General features: G+C 34.9%; 2 protein-coding genes across 2 annotated transcripts in view; both read right to left on the minus strand.

The window, feature by feature from the left end:
- Positions 1-1,708, minus strand: part of FYB1 (FYN binding protein 1) — a 157,470-nt gene extending 155,762 nt beyond the window's left edge. The window contains exon 1 of the mRNA XM_019737305.3: positions 1,572-1,708. The gene's annotated coding sequence lies outside the window, so the exon portion shown is untranslated. The remainder of the gene's footprint in view (positions 1-1,571) is intronic.
- Positions 1,709-6,900: 5,192 nt separating this feature from the next.
- Positions 6,901-24,211, minus strand: part of C9 (complement C9) — a 39,241-nt gene continuing 21,930 nt past the window's right edge. The window contains exons 8-11 of the mRNA XM_019737288.3: positions 21,493-21,618; positions 19,505-19,683; positions 8,784-9,012; positions 6,901-7,233 (exon numbers count right to left, since the gene is read on the minus strand). Coding sequence (XP_019592847.3) covers positions 7,211-7,233; positions 8,784-9,012; positions 19,505-19,683; positions 21,493-21,618 — 557 coding nt within the window. The 3' untranslated portion in view covers positions 6,901-7,210. The remainder of the gene's footprint in view (positions 7,234-8,783; positions 9,013-19,504; positions 19,684-21,492; positions 21,619-24,211) is intronic.

Genomic DNA, 24,211 nt, shown 5'->3' on the forward strand with positions numbered 1-24,211 from the left:
GAAATGGCACAGTCTTTGGCACATAACACGTGTACAATGAATGAGTGAAGGAGAAAGATCAAGGCAAGACAGCTCTGGGAACCAGGCATGCTAATAGATGTAAAACATTGCCAGAAGAAGACCTTAAAATGGAGGCATTCCTTAATGTAACCAGAATGTCTCTTACTCACTATTTGCTGGAATAGAGATGATCACAGTGAAGGTACATCTTACGGTCTATAGCTGGGGCTGTCAACCTGGCTGTGCAAGAACATCACCTGAACTTTTCTAAAATCCCAGTTCCCAGACTTTAGTCCAGACCATTAAATAATAATCTCTAGTTTTGAGATCGGGGCATCAGTATTTTTTAAAGTGCCCGAGGTGATTTCAGGGTGCTGGGCTCTAAAAGGAGGAACAGTTGACTCATACTAGTGAGATGGGAACAGGTCACCAGGCCAGACTTGCAGGTAGAAATAATTCTGTCACTCGGACAATGTTTACTACTAGGTTTATCAACCTATGTTCACCATGCACTACATAATAATTACCAATTCTTCATTATTCTATAACTTTCTCTCTGTATCAGTAAGTTGCACAAAAATTACACTACAGAGAAAATCTAACAATTTCCATTAACAATGTAACTACCTGAACAAGTTGGTTAAGAGAACTTCAAAGTTCAATTCTTTCACTTGAATTCCATTTCAATGTCTGCTTATTTCTAAATGCAGATTAAGGTAACTTTTACTTGTCACTGACATAAATTCAGCAGTCTCACAAAAATATACATTTAAGAGACGTGCTTTGCCTAAGAGAAAAACAAGTAAGGGCTGAAATTCCCAACCATAACTCATAATCCACAAATAAGTGTATATTTTTAGTTTTTGGAGCACAATCGCTTTACTTTAAAAAAATATTTCAAATATCACATATGTTAGTACATTTTCTGTAAAGTCAACTAAGTACATAAGTTCCTGAGCAGGAAGATGAAACAGGAAATGCAATAACGACAGACAATATAGTAATACCATCTAAAGAAGATAAAGTTATATTTTCATGGTGTGGTCACTGCAATTACTCCTGCTAGTGGAAAGAAGAAGTACCTCAGAGAGTGCAAAAGTGATTGGAGTTCCTCAAATACTTGGGCATGCATTCTCTTTCCAAACGTTTGCATTCTACAAACTGTTTTTCTTCAGGCAATGGTAAAATCACTCTGTCCCTTTGGAACTTACTGAAGGCAACAACTTGTGGAGACTGAAGTCCAAAGACAGCGGGTGGCTGGCAGAAACCAGCTTCCTTTTTTAAGGTCAATTTACAGGAAAATGGATGGCGATACCACTAATGAAAATTTAAGTACCACTACTTACTGATCGTTGTTCACCAGTATCATCAGGGTTATATCTATCAGCTTTAAAAAGAGCGTGGTTAAAATTGTTAGCACAGAGTGATAGAAATATTCACACACTATTTCTGCCTTATAATATGAATGGCTGACATTTTAGAGAAGAAACAAAATCATCTTCTTTAAGTGCCCAATGCAAACACGCTTGGATAAGACACTTGAGATAGGCGAACAGGGGGAGGAGTCTCACCTCTTCCAGGAAGCCTTCCCTGCTTCTTGCTCATTCATCTCCCCATTTTTCTGGACTCCTGCAGACTGCACCACGAAACAAAGCTCTTTGATATGTTTGCTCTTTATGGTTCTCCCATTGTGCCAGCTGCATTTAAATTTTGCTCCCTAAGTTGATTTGAAACTCCTCTGGTATGAGTTAATTTTCACACTTCCTTCTGTCACCTTGCGACCAGAGAGCAACTTTTTTTTTTTAAACCTTTTTTCTTTTCTTTTTTTCTTTTTTTTTTGGCTCATGGGTTCTTTTCAGAATCTGATAAAAGCAATACACACCTTGCACACTAATTCTGCATGTACACAGCCTCCCTTTCTTGAAAACCCATCATTTATGGAAAGCTGTAGGTAACCTTTTGGTTAAAATGTTGTCAAACACTAGGAGATAGTTACTATATTGCTGCTCTTTGATTATGAAATTAAAGCACCGAAATGTTAAGTGACCCTCCCAATTTTCAGACTAGGAAACCGGTCAGCTAAAACTTCATTATTTTGTAAACTTGACTCATTTTATCAACATGCTTTTGAACTGTGCCAGCAAAGAACAACTCAAATTCACAAAGTAGACTCACAGAAATTCAAGGAAATTCTACTCTGCCTGCTTGGATAGATATGGAATAGCCAAATGGAAAGTGGCAGGAAGACAGCAGGATATGAACAGGCATACTTAAAAATGTGCAGGAGGAAATGGGCAGGTCCTTGACTTGGCTTATTTCTCTTTCACTTTTTATTTTGAAAACAAAATGGATTTTTTTTCTCTTATACTCTCTATTTTTTGAGGAAAGGAGGCCTTAACCCTATCAAAACATCAAAACTCTGGAAGAAATAACTCATTAATCAATTGAGTACAAAATGAACTCATCTTCCAATAGAAAGAGAGTTCCAACTATATTCAACAGGATGAGTGAAATGTATTTAAATTCAAGGGCAGGGAAGAGTTGTCTTTACAATTTAAACTCAACCCCAGGCAAATGTTTTCTGAACTCTAAATGAACTGTTGACATACAAAAAAGGAAAAATGACCTAAACTTTACTTAAGGAGTCTTTTATCAAACCAATTAACTTGAAGAGCAAAGAAAAAAAAAAGAACAAAGCTTACCGAAGAATTCTGTTACATGTTAATTTACTTATTACTTTCTTCTGCTATTTTTGCTGTCATTTGTATCTTACCCTCATCTTGGATTTCTGGGGACTCAACATGCTCAGTGGGGTCTGTTGAGTCTTGTACTTTCCTTTCATGGCTTTTGTTATTCTCTTCTCATGGCTTCTTACTTCATTCCTTGTATGTTACCCTCAGAAGCAGAAGACAGGTTGTAATCCTTTTACCTCACTGGGTTTCCAAGATAATATTTAATTGACATCATCAAAATACAGACCCTCATTTGGGTTGGCCATGTGCTTAACAATTTGTTAAGGATAATTTGTATTTTAATGTATGCAAAAAAGAAAATGTCCTATATGAATAATGGATTCATTCACTCACTCATTCATTCATTCCCAGTTTCCTTCCTGACAGGAAAATTAGGCCAGAAAGTTTGGAAAATAACAGATGTGCCTTGGGATTTTACAGACTGAGAGAAGATGACAAAGGGAAAAATAGATCACTCCATCATTCCTTGAGATCTTTCTCTTTCCTATTGTCAATTAACTGCATGTGTGAATACACTCATTTTCCTCATCTGTTGTCTAATTTTAAAACAGGAATATTTGTTTCAGTACAGAATAAATATTGGGAAGCCATACGCTTTTTTTTTTTAACTTTTAGAATATGATTTCAAATTTTTGAAAAAATAGTTTGAAAATATTTCCAGATTTTACATTTTTCCCTTGAGATTCTTTTTTTTTTTTTTTTATACTTTAGAATTACCCTATTGTCTCCTCTTGAAAAATTACTCAACCTTAGTCTTTTTCATACTCTATTGCTCAAATTTAGATTTGTTAGGCAGGACACTGACTTAAATACATAATTATTTTATGTTCTCACACAAAGTTAGCCATACTTGAGTGTAATCTAATGATGATTTTCCTTTTGGTCAGAAGAAAAGGAATACTTCAATTTTCAATTCTATAGTACTTTTGAACTTAATATTATTAATAATGCTATAGGAGGACTTAGGAATATTTATAATGTAGTTATGAACGCAAATTTATTAGAACACAATTTGTGAAATGATTCAATGTCATCATGACCCTCTTTTCTCTTGTTGCTTCCAGGCTGATGGACTTTAGGACATGGTAAAAAAAAAAAATCACAAATCAACAAGTGATACTGAGAAAATTGTATATCCACATGCAAAGGGGTGAAGTTGAAGCCCTACGTTACACAATATACAAAAATTAACTCAAAATGTATCAAAGACTAAAGATTTAAGAGCTAATAAAACTATGAGATTCTTAGAAGGCAACATGAGGGCAGAGCTTCATGACATTAATATCTGACCAATGATTTCTTGGATATGACATCAAAAACATAGGCAACAAAAGAAAAAGTAAATAAATTAGATTTCTTCCACATCAAAGGACACTATCAGTAGAATAAGAAAGCATATCCCCAAAATGGGAGGAAATATTTGCAAGTCATATATCTGATAATGGATTAATATCCAGAATACGTAAAGAACTTTTACAACTAAAAACAAAACAAAAGGAAACAACGAACCAAACTAAAACAAAACCAAACAACCTGATTAACAAATAGGAAAAGAACTTGAATAGACATTTCTCCAAAGAAAATATACAAAAGGATAATAAGTACATGAAAAGATGCATAACATCACTAATCATTGCAGAAGTGTAAATCTAAACCACAATGAGGGACCACTTTACACCCATTAGGATGGCTATTATTAAAAATAAATAAATAAATAACAAGTGTTGACCAGGATGTGGAGAAATTGGAACCACTGTGCATTGCTGGTGAGAATGTAAAATGGTGATACTGTTGTGGAAAACAGTATGGTGGTTCCTCAACAAATTAAACATAGAATTACCATAAGATCTAGCAATTCCACTTTCAGGTATATACCCAATAGTATCCAAAGTAGAGATACAAAAAGATATTTGTATACTCATGTTCATGGTATCATTATTCCCAATAGCTGAAAGGTGGAAGTAACCCAAGTATCCATCAACAGAGAAATGGATAAAAATATATATATATATATATATATATATATATATATATATACCACAATAGAATATTATTCAGCCTTAAAAAGCAATGAAATTCTGATATATGCTTGAAGACATTACACTAAATGAAATTAATCCAATGCAAAAGAACAAATGTTCCATGATTCCACTTACATATGAGGTACTCAAACAGTCAAATTCATAAAGACAGAAAGTAGACTAGTGGTTACCAGGGCTGGGGAAGTAGGTAATGGAAAATTATTGTTTAACTTTGTTTCAGCTTGGGAGGATGAAAAACTTTTGGAGGTGGATAGTGGTGATGGTTATACAACAAACAGGATGTACTGAATGCCACTGAACTGTACACTTAAACATGGTTAAAATGGTAAATTCAATATTATGTATATTTTGCCACAATAAAACAATAACTCCTCTTAAAAAGATCACTGAACCCACGAATTATTTAGAGGAGAGTACTAAGCCACTCTGCCATATGCCGTTACCCTCAATTTTCGGATTTAATCTTCTTGGCCGTCTCATGTCACAAATGTTGGTTATATTTGGAAGGACTTATACCAATAGCTTTCCTGACAACAATAGTAACAGTTACCACTTATTGCTCGTCTATTAGGTGCCAAGGTGATTATGTGCATTGTCTTAGTGACTCAATATAATTCTATGAAGGAGATATTATTATCCTGGGGTTTATATTGTGTTGTTAAATAGCCCACCATTCTCTTCTCTTGAACAATTTCACTGCTCTTAGCAGGGTTGTGGGTAATGAGTTCGGGGTGGAAGGGTTGGGGGCAGGGCAGAAAGATAGATGTTTGTCCTGAGAATTATTTGTGTGACAGAGAGAGAGAGAGAGAGAGAGAGAGAGAGAATCATTTCATTTTATTTTCAAATATACTGAGCTGACCTGATCTTTTATCCACCAATTTTGGTTGTTTTTCACAAATAACTATTGGGAAATTAACTCAGAAGATGCCGTTGTGGGTTGTTGTATTCAGTGTCCACTGCACATACACTCAAAGGGCCTCGAGAGAGATAGTACTGAAAAGCCCGGGTGAAAGTGCTGACCCATACCTCAAACATTTATTAATTAGCATGTATATTTGACTATCTGCCATGAGATTGGTAGACTGAATAAACAATCTGAGTTTTAAGTACAAAAAGGGAAAAACATAGGATTGTAACAATAAAGCTTATTTTCCCATCAGGCCAAAGGGAACACAAATGCCTATCAGCTTCTCCATGTCCTTCTGTTAACAGCTGGAGTTCAGTGTAATGATCTGAATGTACTTCTTGACCTTCGATGACTGTTTTTCTCACCTATTTCTTGCCTAGAGTTTGTGGTGTACCTCGTCAGAGAACATGCAAGGGTGGAGGCTGTTATACTGCCTCTGCCCAAACCAAGCTACAACTTCCCTTCTCAAGAGTCTGCTTCTTCCAACCATAAGTCAGGCTGAGCCATATAATGCTCCCCTGGAGAGCCTCATCTTCCCCAATTTCTGGTGATTCTTCCTCATTCTAGGTCTAAAGACTTTGCTCTTTCCTGTTGAGTAGTGCCTGGTGTCTCAATGATGCACCCTGCTGGAAATGTTCTACCAGATCGGCTACCTTTGAGGGAGATTGGAGGATCTCACTGTCAACAATAAACCAACACTGTAACCCCCATTTCCAGTAAGAGGGACTCTGATAAATTATTAAGCCGACCCCAGGGGTTATGGTTGAGGCTCAGCTCTTTTCTTGTTTGACGTTTATAATTCACGAGGGTGCAAGGAATTCTCAGTGTTTACTATGATAGCTCCCTCTTGATCCAGATGCTCTATGTCAAAAACTCTCAACAGTAGATTGCCTAAGAGCACAACTCAGTGTTTGTATGCACTCGACAACCTAATTATTTCTGATTCACCCAGGTTTCTGAGAGCTCCCAGGGTTATTTTAGATCTTAAAAGGCCCAGTACTTTTATTTTTAGAGTATCATCTTTGTAGCATATCTAACATACGAAAATGCAATCCTGTATCCAATAACATTTTTCTTTGTTGCTAAAAACAATTGAAAATTATTTTTAAAAATTTTCTTTTTAAATTATTTGCCAGTAAGTAATTTATTTACTGTAATCTCTCAGCAATCATGTGCACTCTTGAGAATTTCCACAAAGTGAGAAAAACTGACTTAAAATTTATTTATAAGTGCGTGAAATGTTTATTAATAAGAGTGACAATAAAGTCAACATGATACATGTTGTTGACATTCTATTAAACATTTATTAACTTTGATTTTGCATTATTTTTCTTTGTACCTCTTTCTTTCTTCCTTCTTTCCTCCCATCCTTCCTTCCTTCTTTCCTTCCTTTCCCCTTCCTTCCTTCCTTCCTTCCTTCCTTCCTTCCTTCCTTCCTTCCTTCCTTCCTATCTTCTTTTTTCTTTCTGATGTTTTTCTTCCATGTGATCCCAGGAAAGCCAACGACTCTATTTTTCTCTGGTTGACAATTCTAGAGAAAACAAAAGATTACCAAATATTAATGATAAATAGGACTTCAACTTTGGGTCCATCCACCCATCCATTTATTCATCCCCTTAGCTTGTTGTACCATGATGTCCCAGATTCTGTCTAGGTGCTGGGAATAGAATGAGGTTTAAGTTACAAGACACATTCCCAAACTAGAAGGGATATTCTTCTTGCATAAGGAGAGTAAATGTGACTAGTGCCGGAAGAGAAAAACATATAGAAGATAGAGGTCTTGAGTACCACTGCATGGATTTTGGGAGAATACAAATGCTTTTTGGATTGCCAAGCATTGGGTTGACTCTTAAGGTAGATGAGAGACAGAGTTAGCATATATTTATAAGTCAATTATCCTGAAATTTAAGTTAAATCCTAACATGTATATTGTCACCACATCATTGAGATTTTAAGAGTGTTGTTAAGAAGGGCAAAAAACATTCTTGTAATATTCAAGTTCTAGTGATAGAGTTCAAAGTATGATTGAATGATAAACTGGAGGCTGTGACTCTTTGTTTTAGGAAACATAATTGTTTTAGAAATTTTGTGGTAGGAAACTGCCATTGTTAGTTCATTCAAAAATGTAATCAATGATGGCCACAGGAAGTTAGCCTTACTAGATAATCTTGTAATGATTAACACAGGGGTTGAGATCTTGCTTATCTATTAGGATTCTAATTAATCCTACCAGAATGAAAGGCTAAGCAGATATCTTAGCATTAGAAACATGATTAAGCCATTCTTCCTTGCAAAAGTAAAATAATATGATGTCAGATGATTAACTGCAAAAGACAGTGCAGAATCTCAGTTTTCTTAAACATTAGTAAAGTTAAAATTGTGCAATTAAAATTCAGTGAGTACCATTTATGTAAATTAAAAAAATATCCCAAACAATGTTGAATGTTTTTTATTGTTTCCTACATATTTAGTGAAGTACAAAAATATGAATCTGAAGAATACACACTAACAATGAAAGTGACTTTATCTGAGTAGGGCTGGAGAGAAGAATGGCACCCAGGATTTTTTACAGAGGAAGGGATGTGGTACAAAGTACTATACTGTATCAATAATTGTTTTTCTTAAAAAGGGGCTCTGAAGTATTTATGTGCATGTATATATATATATATATATATATATATGCACACATATGTACACATATCGTATATTACATATACACACATAAAGTATATATGACATATATGTGTTTAGCATTTGTTAGTTCTGGATGGTGAATGCCTGGATGTTTGTTATCTTTCTGTAACCTTTATATGAACATCTTTGTAATTAAAAAGAATGTAATTATTAGTTTGTTATTTTTTTACAGTTCTTTTTAAATGCAGAGGTAGACGTTATTAAAACTGCATGCAAAATGGCACACTAAATCTGCTTTGCCCATTTTTTACTATTTTTTCTATTTTTGTCCTATGTTTACATGGATTATCCAGAAGGATAGTACAAATTACTTTGAACTAATTTTCAAATTAAATAACCACCAAATGCATATTTTTGGATTAATGATATCAAATAAGCTGTTCTTACTTGAAAGAATTGTTCGTTTATCAACTTCACAGGCAATTCCTTCAGATGTGATTGGGCAGGAACACAAACATTGTCCATCCAGCAGAAACACAGTACCCCCATTTTGACATGGATGGCATTTCATTATACTGAACTCATTGATATAATCATCAAGGGCTCTTTCCAAATTTTGTTTCTTTAGGTGTGAATCCTTTATTGTCACTGGAATCAGATTATATATAGGAGACAGCTGCAAGAAAGCAAAACATTTAATTTTAGGTCTTTTCCTACTGATGGAGCTTATAATATTCTTCATTGAATTATTTATTCATTAATTAACTAATTCAATAAAGGCTTATTGAAGGATTATTATTGCCAGATATGATGTTAGCTTTTAAGACCAAAACTAGTCATATTTGTGATCATGGAGATGGAGTTAAGGAGAATGATGTTAAAATAATCATACAGATTAATTTAAAGTGGAAAATACGGTATGTGCTATAAAGAATGGGTATGGGTGTTTTAAAATGAACAATCATGGATTTAAGACTTTGGCAGCATAATTTACTGACATATTATTTTGTGAGTTGTTTGGCTGCCTTTTCGTCTCTTTTCCTTTTTCAGAAGATAGCCAGGTCTTGTCTAAGAGGAGAAGATAGCTTGTCTTGTCTAAGAGGAGGCTTGTGTGCTAGGCCAAGTCCAGAATGCCCTTGAAGGTCAACTCTTTATTGACCTTTTTTCTCTAAAACCCTGAACTCACTGGGAAATCTTTGCTGGAAGGAGTGTGAAAAGAACACTACTGACGGAGGAGATTCTTCCAGAGCATGATAGGGACAGAGTTAGTATGTACCTTAAATAGTAGGAAATCATAATTAGATCTCTAGCTGCTATTCTGGAGAGAAGCAAGACCTGTGAGTTGCCCCTGAATATCGAGGACCAGGGCTCCAGTTTGGTCAGTGATTCCCATGCACCATCTTGTCATGGAAAGCTTGGAACCGCTTCACTTCAAGTGAACATGTGAACTTGATCAATGAGGTTATCAAAGTGACCACAGTGGACTAAATACTTACATATATCATATCCCCATTTCCCCGACAGAAGCATCAGGATATTTGTATTAATTTAGGCAACAAGGAAGTAACTCTGAATCCCATCCAAAAAATTAATGAAGGATGAATTTTCTAGCAGCATGAAGGGATGGGATCTCAATGTCCAATTTAATTAGATTTTTAAAAATGAAGTAAAATAATTTATTTTGCACACTTCAATTCCTGGAATAACTTACAAAGTTGCTACAACTGAATCAGGGATGCTTGGAAAAGTTTTCCTGAGAAAGTGACTATTAAGCTGATTTGAGGGTGCTAAGGAAGAAAAAAGAATATTCCCATCATACAGTGCTTCATGACATTAACATCAGATCCAATAATTTCTTGGCTATGACGCCAAAAAACACAGGCAACAAAAGAAAAAGTAAATAAATTAGATTTCTTCAACATTAAAAACTGTATATATCAAAGGATACTATCAGTGGAGTGAAAAGTTGTGCCCCCATAATGGAAGGAAATATTTGCAAATCATATATCTAATAAGAGATTCTTATCCAGAGTATATAAAGAACTATTACAACTCAAAAACAAAAACAAAACAAAACAAACAACAAAAGTAACCCAACAAACCAAACCAAAACTTAACCAAATAACCTGATTAACAAATAGGCAAAGGACTTGAATAGACATTTATCCAAAGAAAATATACAAAAGGCTAACAAGCACGTGAAAAGATGCTTAACATCACTAATCATTAGGGAAATATAAATCAAAACTGCAATGAGATACCTCTATACCCATTAGCATGGCTATTACATAAAAAAAAAAAAAAAAAAAAGAAGAAGAAGAAGAAGAAAACTACCAGAAAATAACAAGTATTGATCAGGATATGGAGAAATTGGAACCACTGGGCATTGCTGGTGGGAAAGTAAAATGTACAACTGCAACACAGAATTACCATATGCTCCAGCAATTCTACTTTTGGGTATATACACAACAGTATCAAAAGCACAGACACAAAAAGACCCATGCACACCCATGTTCACGGTATCATTATTCCCAGTAACCAAAAGGTAGAAGTAACCCAAGTATTCATTAACAGAGAAATGGATAAAAAAATGTGGTGTATATATACCACAATAGAATATTATTCAGCCTTAAAAAGCAATGAAATTCTGATATATGCTTGAAGATATTACACTAATTGAAATTAATCCAATGCAAAAGAACAAATGTTCCATAATTCCACTTACATATGAGGTACCTCAAATAGTCAGATTCATAAAGACAGAAAATAGAATAGTGTTTATCAGTGCTAGGGACATAGGGAAGAGAAAATTATTGTTTAATTGGTACAGAGTTTCAGTTTGGGAGGATGAAAACATTTTGGCGGTGGATAGTAATGATGGTTGCACAAAATATAAAAAGATTTGGAATCTAAAGATTCAAGAAAGAAAATACAAAAATATATACCATCACCTTCTGCAGAAGAATAATGGTGGATTAAATATTATCAACTAATCTTTTTACTGAGGATAATGAGGAAAGCTGAACAAAACAAAACCAAAATTAAAAATCTGCTTGAAGGCTTGGAGAACTAACTAGGTGATAAAGAATTAACAAGGTAATAAATATCTGGGAGCAGATGGAAATTCAATGAGGTGAGCCCAGCATTTTGGGGCCACCAATCCCCTTTACACATTTCCTGAGAAGAGGCAGTCGAGGGGCTAAGAAGTAGACTAGGGTATTATTGGACTGGGGAAAAAGGTTGGAATTTAGGACCAACAAAGGTAAATGAGGTGTGTTTTGGTTTGGGACCAAAAGGACTACAGCTCTAGAACTAAGAGGCAAGAGGAAGTGAGATAGCCCTGGTAAAGACTGCAGCCTGGTTTGGAGTAAAATAATTCTAAATTATTAGTATTCCAGAAGCTTTCCAGGTATAAATATATATTTCATTTGGAGGAAAATAAAATCACCCCATGCCTCATGCTACTCTTTAACAATTTTTAAAGTATAACATTCAGTCCATAGTAAAAATATCTAGGTACACAAGGAAACACAGCAACATGAATGAGAACGATAGAAATAATATAAAGTAGAAGCAGAGCAATGGGGGAATACCAAGGTTTGAGTTATCAGATATAGCTATGTTTACATAAGCAGGGGGATAAGAGACAAGATTGAAAATTTCAGCAGAGAACAGAAAATTGTTTTTTTTTAATAGAAGATCTGAAAAAAGAAATAGATACATTAGAACTTGATATTATTATACACAAATTAATGGATTGATTAAATAGCAGATGTGACACAACTGATGCAAAGTTAATGAATTGAAATAAAGATCAGAAGAAAAAATACTGACAATGAAGTATGAAAAGATAAAATTCGGGAAATACAGAAAAAGGGTAGAAAACAAGAGTGAGAAGATAAAAGATCCATATATTTTGAGTCCCAGACAGAGAGAACATATACGAAGCAATATGCCTGAGAAGATTACAAACTTGATGACAAACATCAAGATATCCTATTAATGAAAAGCAAGTTTAAATATTGTTCTTTTCACATCTAGGCACATCAGAGTAAAACAGCTAAAAACAAAACAAAAAAACACACAATGATAATAGAGAAAACCTTAAAAGCAGCTTAGTTAAAAGCCATAGTACTTTGAGAATAGACTGATGTTTGATTTTAATAGACACAATCAGTAATAATGAGTTATTCATAGGGAAAGTTTTTACAAAGTCACCTTCTAACTTATTCCACACACTAATAACAATTCTAGGTTGATTGTAGATAGAAACATAAAAGCAGAACAATAAAACTTCTGGAAGATAATGTATAGCAAAGTATCTTCAAGACCTTGAGGTAGGGAGCAACTTTAAACAGGACACAAAAGCACTGACTGTAATGAAAAAAAATATACATTAACATACACTAAAATAAAAAAATCAACACCATGATTCCCGATATGATGCACTGAGAAGGACAACATCACTTTTGTGGTATTCTTGCCAAAAATGCAAAGCCTCAATCTAAGCCTAAATTGAGAGACATTTGACACAATATTCAGTAAAAGTGTCATGAAAGACAAGGAAAGTCTGAGGAAGTATCATAGATTAGAGGAGACTAAGGGGGCAACTAAATGCAATGTGGGATCCTGATTAGATTCTAGAACAGCAAAAAGGACACTGGGGGAAAAACTGGTGCAATTTAAATAAGGTTTGTGATTTAGTCATTGTCAATTTTTAAATTTTAATCATGGTATTATGTAAGTTGTTAATGTTAGGGACTGTTGGGTGTAGGGTGTATGTGAACTCTGTACTACCATGTTTCCCCCAAAATAAGACCTAACTTGACCATAAGCTCTAATGTGTCTTTTGGAGCAAAAATTAATATAAGACCTGGTATCATATAATATCATATTATATCACATCACATCATATCATATTACATTATGTAAGACCCGGTCTTACAGTAAAATTAGACTGGGTCTTATATTAATTTTTGCACCAAAAGATGCATTAGAGGTGATGGTCTGACTAGATCTTATTTTGGGGGAAACACAGTATTTGTAATTTACTGTCTGTACCATTTGCGCAATTTTACATTAAGTCTAAAATTATTCCAAAATAAAAAGGAAGAAAAAAGATATCAGTTATCAAGAATACCAGTAAAGAATGGAAGTCCTCAAGTGAGAGAAGACATTTATAACACTTTTAAGTGAGAATAGTCTCACGTCCGGAATATATTAAACACTTCTACATGACTGTCCACCAGTGTAGTCTTTTATGAGTTAGTATGTAGGATTCAGTTTTCAACTATGTCATATTTATTTGGAAGAAAGAAACCTCTTACCAACGTTGCCACATTGCACAAACAACATAAGCATGTGGTAATTTTGATTTTTAAGAAAAGAAATTCATCTTGTTTTATCCCTCAAAGGAAAGTCAAGGCTAGATAATCTAAGATACAGGAACAGAGGGTCATGGAGAAAATCCAATTTGGATGAAATGCATAAACAGTGTTCAAAGAGATAAGATGAAGAACACGTAATGGCAACCGTTTCAGAGGAATCTCAAACCCTGAAGTCAAAAATTCCACACGAAGAGAAAGAACAATTAAAATGTACTTCTTGAAGTTTTTCTGAAGAGCCACATCTTCTTCTGATGAACTTTGGCCTTCTGTTAAGTAAGAAAGCAGTTATAATTTTTCTCCACGCTAACGCTATCTTTCCACAATTTGTAGATATATTTTCAGTGGATGTAGTCTATCATGAAACTTATTAAAATACAAAAAAAAAAATGACAATATAGTTTAATATTAAGTACATTTAAGTTTCTTATAGACTTCCAAACTAATTAAACTATATGTACCAAATGTAGTTTGTTGATAGAATGGGTGTTATTTTTATCCCCATACAAGAGAGCTAGGAGTGATTTTCACTATGTCATTATAATGACTATAATACAGAGCACTGATGCTCTCTAACATCTGGTGCATCACTGCTAAGAGTTGCACAACGTAACAAACGTGGTGGGTTAATGGGTTCATTATTTCCCAAGTTATTCCAGAAAGAGCTGAATATAGCTTTACAGGTGAGTGGATAAGAGTAGTTGAGGGAAATGAGAAAAGGAGAACTAAGAACGGAAAAAGCGAGATAAAGGGAAAAGCAACACAAATGCACAAAATTTATGCAGGAGAACCCATCCATTTTGCATGAGGTGGGTCACAAATCTGGTTATATTTTCTAGCACATTGAGCAAGACAACTGAATTTAATAATCACGTGCATATAAGAAAAACTTGCCTGATCCCCAAATAAAATGATTCTTAAAATTGAGATTAAACAGTAACACATCCCATGTCATAAAGAAGACACTGTATTATGTAACGTCCTTTTAGTAAATAAAGCAGTGGGTTGCATAACCCACTTGTTTTTTTATGACGTCAAAACAAAACTTTGTAGGAAGCCAATATGCTATAGGCTAGCTGTATCAGTCTCTGCTTTTATTGCTCTAGAGGAAATCATAAATTTTGTATCTCTCAGACAATCCTTAATAAACGTAATTTCTCTCAGCTGACATTTTTATATCTAGTTTGTAGCAGTACTCTTAAGAAGAAACCAAAGTTAAGCTATTCTGTTGAGATAAAATGTAGAATTGTTTGTGTTCATATTTAGATAAGCTGGAAATAGAATTAATATACTTCCATAAAAAGAAGACTATGATAAAAGTAAATACTAAAAGAGGTGTACAGCTTATCTCCTCTACATAGAGAAAGGCTGAAGAAAATTTTGGGGGATGGGTCAACACATTCCTTAAGAAGTGGTTTAGGGTCGCTGAAGCATACAGGCAAAGGGAGAATCAAAGACAGAAGGTTCTTAATAGAACATGGCCAATATATATATATTACTCTAAATTAAAGGCTATTAATATATTCATATAGTCTTTAATTTAGAGTAATACAACTTCTCAGTGTTTACTCCAAGATAAACTGTTTGCAACATAAATATTAGCATCGGTGGGGCTCAGAGGTTTCATCAATTCTTTAAATAATTAAATAGGAGGGTCAATTATTTGAAAATTCAGACCATCTCCAGCATTTGAACATGTCATCCATGGACAGTAGAATGTTTCAACTTACCAAAGAATGAATTAGTTACTATAGAGCATGCAATTACCTCATGGAAATAACTTCCAATTAACCAAAGGACAACTTCTACTGGATTTATGAGAGCAAAAGAATTTGGCATTTGTTTACTTCAATGAATTTAAGATAATGAATTTAAATATGATTTAAATAAAATAAAAGAATCTTTTCTGATTTTAATTTCATATATGCAGATGTTAATTTAGCCAACTTTTTTTCCCTTTTTGTCCTATTTTTGGGACAAAATATTTGAATTCTCATAGATACATTTGCACATCAATGAATGGATAGATTTCTGTAACCTGAAGAGAGCGTAGACTATAATTTTCCAGTTTTTGAGTTCCTCCCTCACATAAATGAGGTAGTTTTGGTGGGCTCAGTCACTCCTCAAAGAAAGCAAAATAAAATGAAGGAAGAAAATTCTCCAATAATTAGTCCTATCAAAATGTCAACATGTTTGTAACTCAAGTTAATCAAACTTAAGTAGGCAGTTGTCAGAGATAAATTTGACCTGAGGGAAGAAAATTGTGAAAGATACAGGGAAAATTGAAAGTTAAAAAGGGAAGTAGAAAAATAAATAAGGAATAAAGGAAAACACTTTTTTAGTTTAGCGAAAGAATGATAAGGCTAAAAAACATTGGCATTTATATCTTTACAATTGCAACACAGTTTCTGGCCCCCAACCCCCCTTGCACCCTCAAGAATAAGTACTAAACTGCGAACTCCCAATGGGTTTCTAAACTAAAGACTATTATAATCAAGATTCAGATCAAAATCACAATGAGATACCATCTCATACCTATTAGAATGGCTAGTATCAATAGGACAAGAAATAACAAGTGTTGGAGAGGATGCAAAGAAAAGGGAACCCTCATACACAGCTGGTGGGAATGTAAATTGGTGCAGCCACTATGGAAAACAGTATGGTGGTTCCTCAGAAAATTAAAAATAGAGCTACCATATGACCCAGCAATCCCTCTTCTGGATATCTGCCTGAAAAGTTTGAAAATACTTATTTGTAAATACCTATGTACCCCTATGTTCATTGTATCATTATTCACAGTAGCCAAGGGAACAACCTAATTATCCTTCAATGGATAATTGGACAAAGAAGATATGGTAAATATATACAGTGAAATACTACTTAGCCATAAAAAGATGAAATATTGCCATTTGCAACAACATGGATGGATCTTGAGAGTATTATGCTGTGAAATAAGTCAGATGGAAAAGGACAAGAACAATGATTTCACTCATATGTGAGATATAAAACAAAAAGCAACAAACAAACTAAACAAACAAACAAACAACTCATGCATATAATGGTGGTTACCAGATGGGAAAGGGAGTGAGGGAAGGAGACTAGACTGGGTTGTGAGAATGCAGTGGTGTATACAGAAGTCATACAATAAAGTTGAGCCCCTGAAATTTTATATAATGTTATTAATCACTATTATCCCAATAAATTTAATTTAAAAAATAAAACATAAAGAATTTCTAGATAATAAGAATTGCTTACCCTTGGTTTTATTTTTCTGGGATCTTATGAACTTCCCTTTCATGAAGGCCCTTAATAAATATGATTCTTCTGTGTTTGAAGTATAGTGTGATGCCACCTGAAGGCAAGGAACAACCAGGGGCAGATGGAAGGGAACTAACAATTCCTGAGCACATATTTTGTGCTAGTCTGTGCTACAGGCTCTATATAAGCAATCTTATTAAATCCTCAAAATAAACATGAAAACCTAGATAATTTAGTGTTGCAGAAATCGGAAAACGTTACACATCTAGTGAGGGACAGAGACCCAAACTCAGCCTTGGTTGGTCTGATGCCACACTCTGTGACTTTCTTCTACCGTATTTCCACGAAAATAAGACCAGGTCTTACATTAATTTTTGCACCAAAAGACGCATAGGGCTTATTTTCAGGGGGATGTCTTATTTTTCATGTACGACAATCTACATTTATTCAAATACAATCATGTCATCTTCTTCTGGAACATCGCCATAACTCTCCAAACCCCAAATTCCGGCTTGAATTTCTTGCGACTCCATTTCCTGTAGAACCATTGGCCCCAATCTCTCATGTCCAGCAATAGAATTCTCCTTAAATGAGCACTTCCTGTCCATGTAGCCTGCTCGTAGTGCATTGGCAGCACAGCTGTCTGTGATTTTATCCCATGAATTCTTTACCCAAGTCACGACCTCTTTCAGGCTAGGCTTCACAAAGTTTCCTCACTGATTTCTCTCCATTCTATTTTCAATGTAGTCATTGATTTCCAAGAGCAAATGGTTCTTGAATGGCTTGTTTATTGTAAAACCAAGAGTCTGGAGATAGGCAGTCATTCCTGTGGGAATCATTATTTGATCTATTCTTCTCTCTGCGAGGAAGTTCTTCATGTCTTTAGCACAGTGAGTCCTGGCTGAATCCCAGACTAGCAGACCTCTTTGGCCACCTCACAAAACAAGTGGCGGCATTAAATCGGCCCACTTCCTTATAACTGCTTGTGTGCACCAGGCTTTTTGGTTTCAAGAACATAAATGAGTGAAACACATTCAACCTTATCTTTGTTGCCCTTAGTGATGATTAGAGGTGGGGCTTTCTTTCCATCCAGATGAATTGCCAAAATACAGGTAACACGTGCACTTTCGTAACCAGCGGAGGGAATGTAGATTGACGAGGCACCCCTCTGATCAATTGTCATTTGAGATCCTTGGCCCATAAACACTGCAGTTTCATCCATAGCAATCATGTTGGAGAGTTGGTGTTTAGAAAAGTCAGTGCCATCAACAAAGGACTTGAATACAAGTGCACATTTAATAACTTCATTATCTTCAAGCTTGTGTTGTTGATCTTCGTGGAGGCAGCTCATATCGCTGAAGGAAGCCATGCAGCTAGTGTCGTGATGCTTTGAATTCTTCTGGGGATATTTCTGGCTGTGGTGCCATTGCAAGGGCAAATGCTTGAGTATCAGCTCTGCGCACAACCAAAGCCTTTGCTCTCCTGTCAGCAATCCATTCACAGATGATGTCTTCCAGCTCACGAAATAATGGTTGCCAACCTGATCCACACTTGCGCTTCTTAGCATTTCCCTCCTCCACCTGTTCACTGAGGTTATCGTACTCTGCTTGCCATCTTCGGACCATTCGGAGATCCAACTTCTTCTCTTTGCAGAAAGCCATAAGATTCTTGCCCTGGGAGTCCTCCATGATTTCTTTCTTGTACTTGACAGAATAGCTCTTCCTTTTTGCACTCATCTTGTCTGGGGGTCAAAATATTATTTCCTTTAAATCTACAATTAATCAAGTGTTAATTGAAGACTTACGAGACAGGAGTGGCAACAAAAATGATAACAGTTAAGAATGATGGTCCACACAAAAGCAATGAAAAATTGCAGGCACCAAAATTCAGAAAACGTTTCTTTATTTCACACGAGTGCATTAAGTACATCTATTACAACACATGACGTATTGAATTATGAAGATTCATATTAGACACAACCACGTCCGTTCATTATCAAGTGGCACGTTATTCGTGCATTGTGTCTAAATTCTGATTGGTCATTCGGCAATGTCTCGAGTTGATCTGTTTACATAGACGTTTAACTCTCATCCAAAGGTGCCCGCTTGGGTATTTATAAATACTTGATTATAATTTATATTATCATTTGTTTTAAGTATTAATGTCAATAATATATATTTTTATTTAATTACATATTAATATTATTATTTTATAATTCAATACGTCCGTCGTGTGTTGCAACGGACATACTAAATGCATCCGTCTGGCTGACGATCTTAACTGGGGCTTATTTTCGGGGTAGGACTAATATTATGAGCATCTTGAAAAACCATGGTAGGGCTTATTTTCCGGTTAGGTCTTATTTTGGGGGAAATACGGTATGCCATGTTTCTTTCCAGGGATGAGATGGGAATGCGTTTGAATGCTCACATCTTTTTCAGATTAAGTTAACTGTTCATCTAAACCAACAGTTACATTTAATAAAAAAGTTACAAAATCTTCTATTTGAAAATAAACATTTCTTACCCTTGGATTTAGGAGTATTGGAGCATCAGTTAAGGAGGAGGACCAATTTACAAAGTCAGTCACATCAACCATTTTGGCTCCTTTGAGAAGCTTCTCTTTCAATTGAAATGCATATGTTTTTGTCCCTCCTTTTATGAATGAAATAACATTATCAATGAGGTTCTCACTGGTGATGTTTACTGAGGAAAGAAAGAGGATATAAGTCAAGCATTTATGATTTTGTGATATTTGACAAATTTTTATTTGAATCTCTTTCGTATAGTCCAGTATATTTACTGAATTTTACTAATAAATATTACTTATGTAACTTTTTCACTCCAAATTTCCAAGGTGAATTTTTATTAGTAGTTAATTGTAGATGCCAATCATCTTTTTAAAAAAAATATCAAAATGGTACAATGATGGGGATACATTGATAATTCAAAGTTCATCACTTATGCACATGTACACATGGGAACTAAACGTGACTTTTAGATGTACTATGCTGCAGGCTTCCTTTTATAGTTATACTTTTTATTGGTTTGCTTTAAACTATTATAATATTATAACAAAATCAAAGAGTACAAAAAAGAATGACGTGAAAAGCAAAATTTCTTTCTACCCTAATTTCCTACCCTTCTTTCTCTCAGTCTCTCTCTCCAGACTAAACCACTTTTAACAAACTTTTGTGAATCTTTGAGAGTTCTGAACCAAATCTTTTAGACGTTTTGAAATGAAAAGGAATTTGAAGGTGATTTTAGTTCATCTTTCTTCATTTTTATGGATGAGAAAATGGAGACTCAGAAAGGTGGAGTGACTAGCCCAAGATTACGCAGTCAGCTTAAAGGCCAAATATTGAAATTATGACATTTGATGATAAGTTCAGTTTTCTTTTCACTTTATTGGTGCTTTCCAGTCATGGCCACATGTTAGTGGTTGGTATGCTTTAAAAAAATATCAGGCTTCCCTCTTTTCTGCTTCCCACTATCTTTAAAGGTGAGTCTCAAGGATTTGTATTTGTGAAAATGCTCTCAGGCATTTTTGCTTAGAGTGAAAACTGATAATTCCAGCACATTCTCATCCTTGTAAATCTGCTAAACATTAACAACAGAAGTAATATTTATACTAAAGATATTTATATTTTAAAAAGGTTATGCACTAACTTAATATTAAGGATGGATTAGGGATTTCTTTTTTTCAGTTTTAGTTAGATATAATTGACATACAACATTGTATAAATTTAACATAATGACTTGACACACATGTATACTGCAAAAGAATTACCACAATAAGTTTAGTTAATATACATCACCTCATATAATTACAAAAGTTTTTTTCTTGTGATGAGAACTTTTACAATCTATTCTCTTAGCAACTTTTAAATACTCATATAATATAAAGCATTGTCAATTACCTATAATCATCATATTGTACACTATATCCCCAATACTTCTTTGTCTGATAACTGGAAGTTTGTACCCCAGGAGCAATTGGGTGAAAGTGGGTTAGGATTTCAAGTCAAGTGGAAGGTTGAGTTAGACAGATGGTTTTGGCTTTCTCCTCTCTTAATGGACACTCACAGTACTGTCACTAGCTCATTTGGAAACCTTCTTAAAATAAGGGGGGAAAAAAGGAAACTTTTTCTCAAGGTATTTTTCCACCATTGGTATTCTACCATTGCCGTGATAAATATACAAATTTATAATGACTGCAGTATGAACGGCATTCCCTAGAGCTGCACACCACACAACCTGCACCGCGGTGAAACCAGTGAATACATACATGTCCCTGAGTTACTTGTGTTTATAATGGTTGGAAATCACTATAAAGATGAAATAGTTTTTAAGCACTTCTAGGTGGTTTTTTTGTTTGTTTGTTTGTTTGTTTGTTTTGTCTTGTTTTTTTTTATAAAGAGGGTAGGCAATAAAGAGGGCTCATAGTGACAGGGCAGTATTCATGGACTACCCCACTCCTCCTATTTTTAACCTAATAAGTTAGGCCATACTCACCAGATTTACCTCCACCCCTCTTCACGCAATCATTTTTATCAACATTTGCTTCAAGTTTTGCTCCAAAATTCACAGATAAGTCCAAATCAAACCCGAGGCATCTCTTTATATCCTCTAGTTCAACACCTGTTGAATGTATTTAGTTGAAAATTATTAGACAATGTGTATCAACATCATTGATAAATTCCAGTTTTGCTGTTTTGTAAGAAGCATACTTACTTGGATTCCTAGACATTATTATTAAACTCAAATGCAAGGTCATATCTGTCCTGCTTTGTCTTCGTATTAGAATCTAGTGACCTTCTTTTGACTTTGTCAACTTAATGGCAAATGACATATAATTTACCTCTTGTTTAAAAGGGACATAGGTCAGACTAGGGTAGTTATAGTGAACTCATTTACCTCTTAATATCATACCATATTTCCCCGAAAATAAAACCTAACAAGAAAATAAGACCTAGCACGGTTTTTCAGGATGACATCCCCTGAACATAAGCCCTAATGTGTCTTTTGGAGCAAAAGTTAATATAAGACTCAGTCTTATTTTCGGGGAAACACGGCAGAAGGAAGATGATACTGTCTAACATGTATTAAGTGCTTACCATATGCCTGGCATCATTCTAAGTATTTTGTATGCATTAACTAATTTAATCCTTGCAATGACCTTTTGAGGTAAGTTCTATTATTATTCTCATTTTAAAGGTAAAGTTACAGAATCACAAAGCAGTTAAGTAACCTGCTGATGGTACTCAGTTACTAATTAGCTAAGAACACAGAGCTGCCTGGCTATTAAACATTTCCTCTGTATTGACTTCACAATTTGGTCATAGGATGTATCAGCATCTCCTGATCCTCTCTAAAAGACTCAGCTTGTCATTAAGGTAGCTAGTTCTTTGTTTTGGGCAGATGGCTTATATATGACAACTTTTCTTTAGTACTGTGTATGCCATTTAGTAGAGATCAGTCTTGGAAGCTGACTCATTGTGGCGCTTGGATGCTCTAGTTGTTAGCAAGAAAGATCCTAAATATTTACTCAAATATATAATTTATTGTCTATTTTCTGATTTAAAAGAGAGAATGATTCCTTTACTTTAAAAGTAAACTGCCCAAGCCTCAGTTTGTTGACTATGTCAGTTTTTGCTCTTATTTATTACACACACACACACACACACACACACACACACACACACACACACACATACGCATGCCCATGTGGTTGTTTATTGTGGAAGCCAAAATGTTTTATGAAAAAGGAAAGGAGAAGTTAATCCCAGGGTTTCATGGTAAGAGTTAGAAGTAGAGATTTGGGGGCATTTATTCAACGAATATATTTTGTGCATCCACAATTAGTGGAAACTTGAGAAACATCATGTAGAATTCCCCATGGGAAAGAAAGAGGGAGAATAAAAATGGAAGACAATGCAAGAAATCCAGAATACTAGATCTCTAACCTAAGAAGCATGACGACGCTGATTCTGAAGATGAAGATGAAAATACCTACCTTGTTTCCCTGAAAATAAGACCTAGTCGGACAATCAGCTCTAATGTGTCTTTTGGAGCAAAAATTAATTATAAGACCATAAGACCTGGTCTTATTTTACTATAATATAAGACTGGGTATAATATAATATAATATAATATAATATAATATAATATAATATAATATAATATAATAATACCGGGTCTTATATTAATTTTTGCTCCAAAAGATACATTAGAACTGATTGTCCAGCTAGGTCTTATTTTTGGGGAAACACGGTAAGTGAGCCCATAAACTTTAGATTCTCTGTTTCAGCTGGAACTTTCCATGTCCAGAGTCTGGACATCCCAAGTCAAGGTGGAGGATGGCTTGGTCCTCAGATATTGCCACTGGAAGTGAGAAAGATGACTTCCTCTTTGAAGATACCAGGACTGACCTAATGACGCTTGTCTATTAAGACCAGAAGGTAAGTAGATTTAAATTGCTAGCTCTGAGTTATCCAAGATTAAAGATTTCAGCTCATGGAGTTTTCCACCGAAGAACTCTTAGCCTAATGGGTTCCCTGTGCTTTGATCACCCTTGCTGATCCTTTCTTTTCTGATTTTCAAGTTACTCAAGAGACTGTCCTCTTATGGCCCCACCCCCAACCATGTGTTATCTATCAATATAGTTTACCAGGAAGAGCTCAGAGACCTTATTATTCTATCTTGCAGAATATAACCGTATGAGGCAGCATAACAATTGAGCAACGTCATATTCTACTCTCTTGGGCCAGGCCTCTACCTGCCCAAGACTAGACTGAGGCATCAGAAGCAACTGGTACTGGCAATGTCATATTTATTTTATTCACAGAATGTTTACCAAGTGGGGGGTCAGTGCCAGGCTTTAAAATCAGAGCTACAACCCATTCTTCATTGACATTGCCAGAGGCCACAGGGAAGGAGTAATGGAAGTGCTTTTGGCAACACTTTCCTTCCTAAGAGACACACCCAAAAACTTTGAGGGCAGAGAGAGAAGATATGCTGGCATCTATCACCTCTTTAAGAAATATTATAATTTTCCATAATCACAAAATAAATATTTAAAACTTATTAACATAGTCCCTTTCCACCTACTTTATTCTTGAAATGTTTAGGTAAAGCCTTTAGGCCATTATGGCAATTATGTAGCACATAGGCCTGTCCGGTACCCATGGCAGACATTGATGACTAAACATGGCCGTCTTTCCATGGTCAGAAA

This window comes from Rhinolophus sinicus, chromosome 3 (assembly GCF_057876585.1).
Source record: "Rhinolophus sinicus isolate RSI-liver-muscle chromosome 3, RSI-T2T, whole genome shotgun sequence".
Classification (NCBI taxonomy): domain Eukaryota; kingdom Metazoa; phylum Chordata; class Mammalia; order Chiroptera; family Rhinolophidae; genus Rhinolophus; species Rhinolophus sinicus.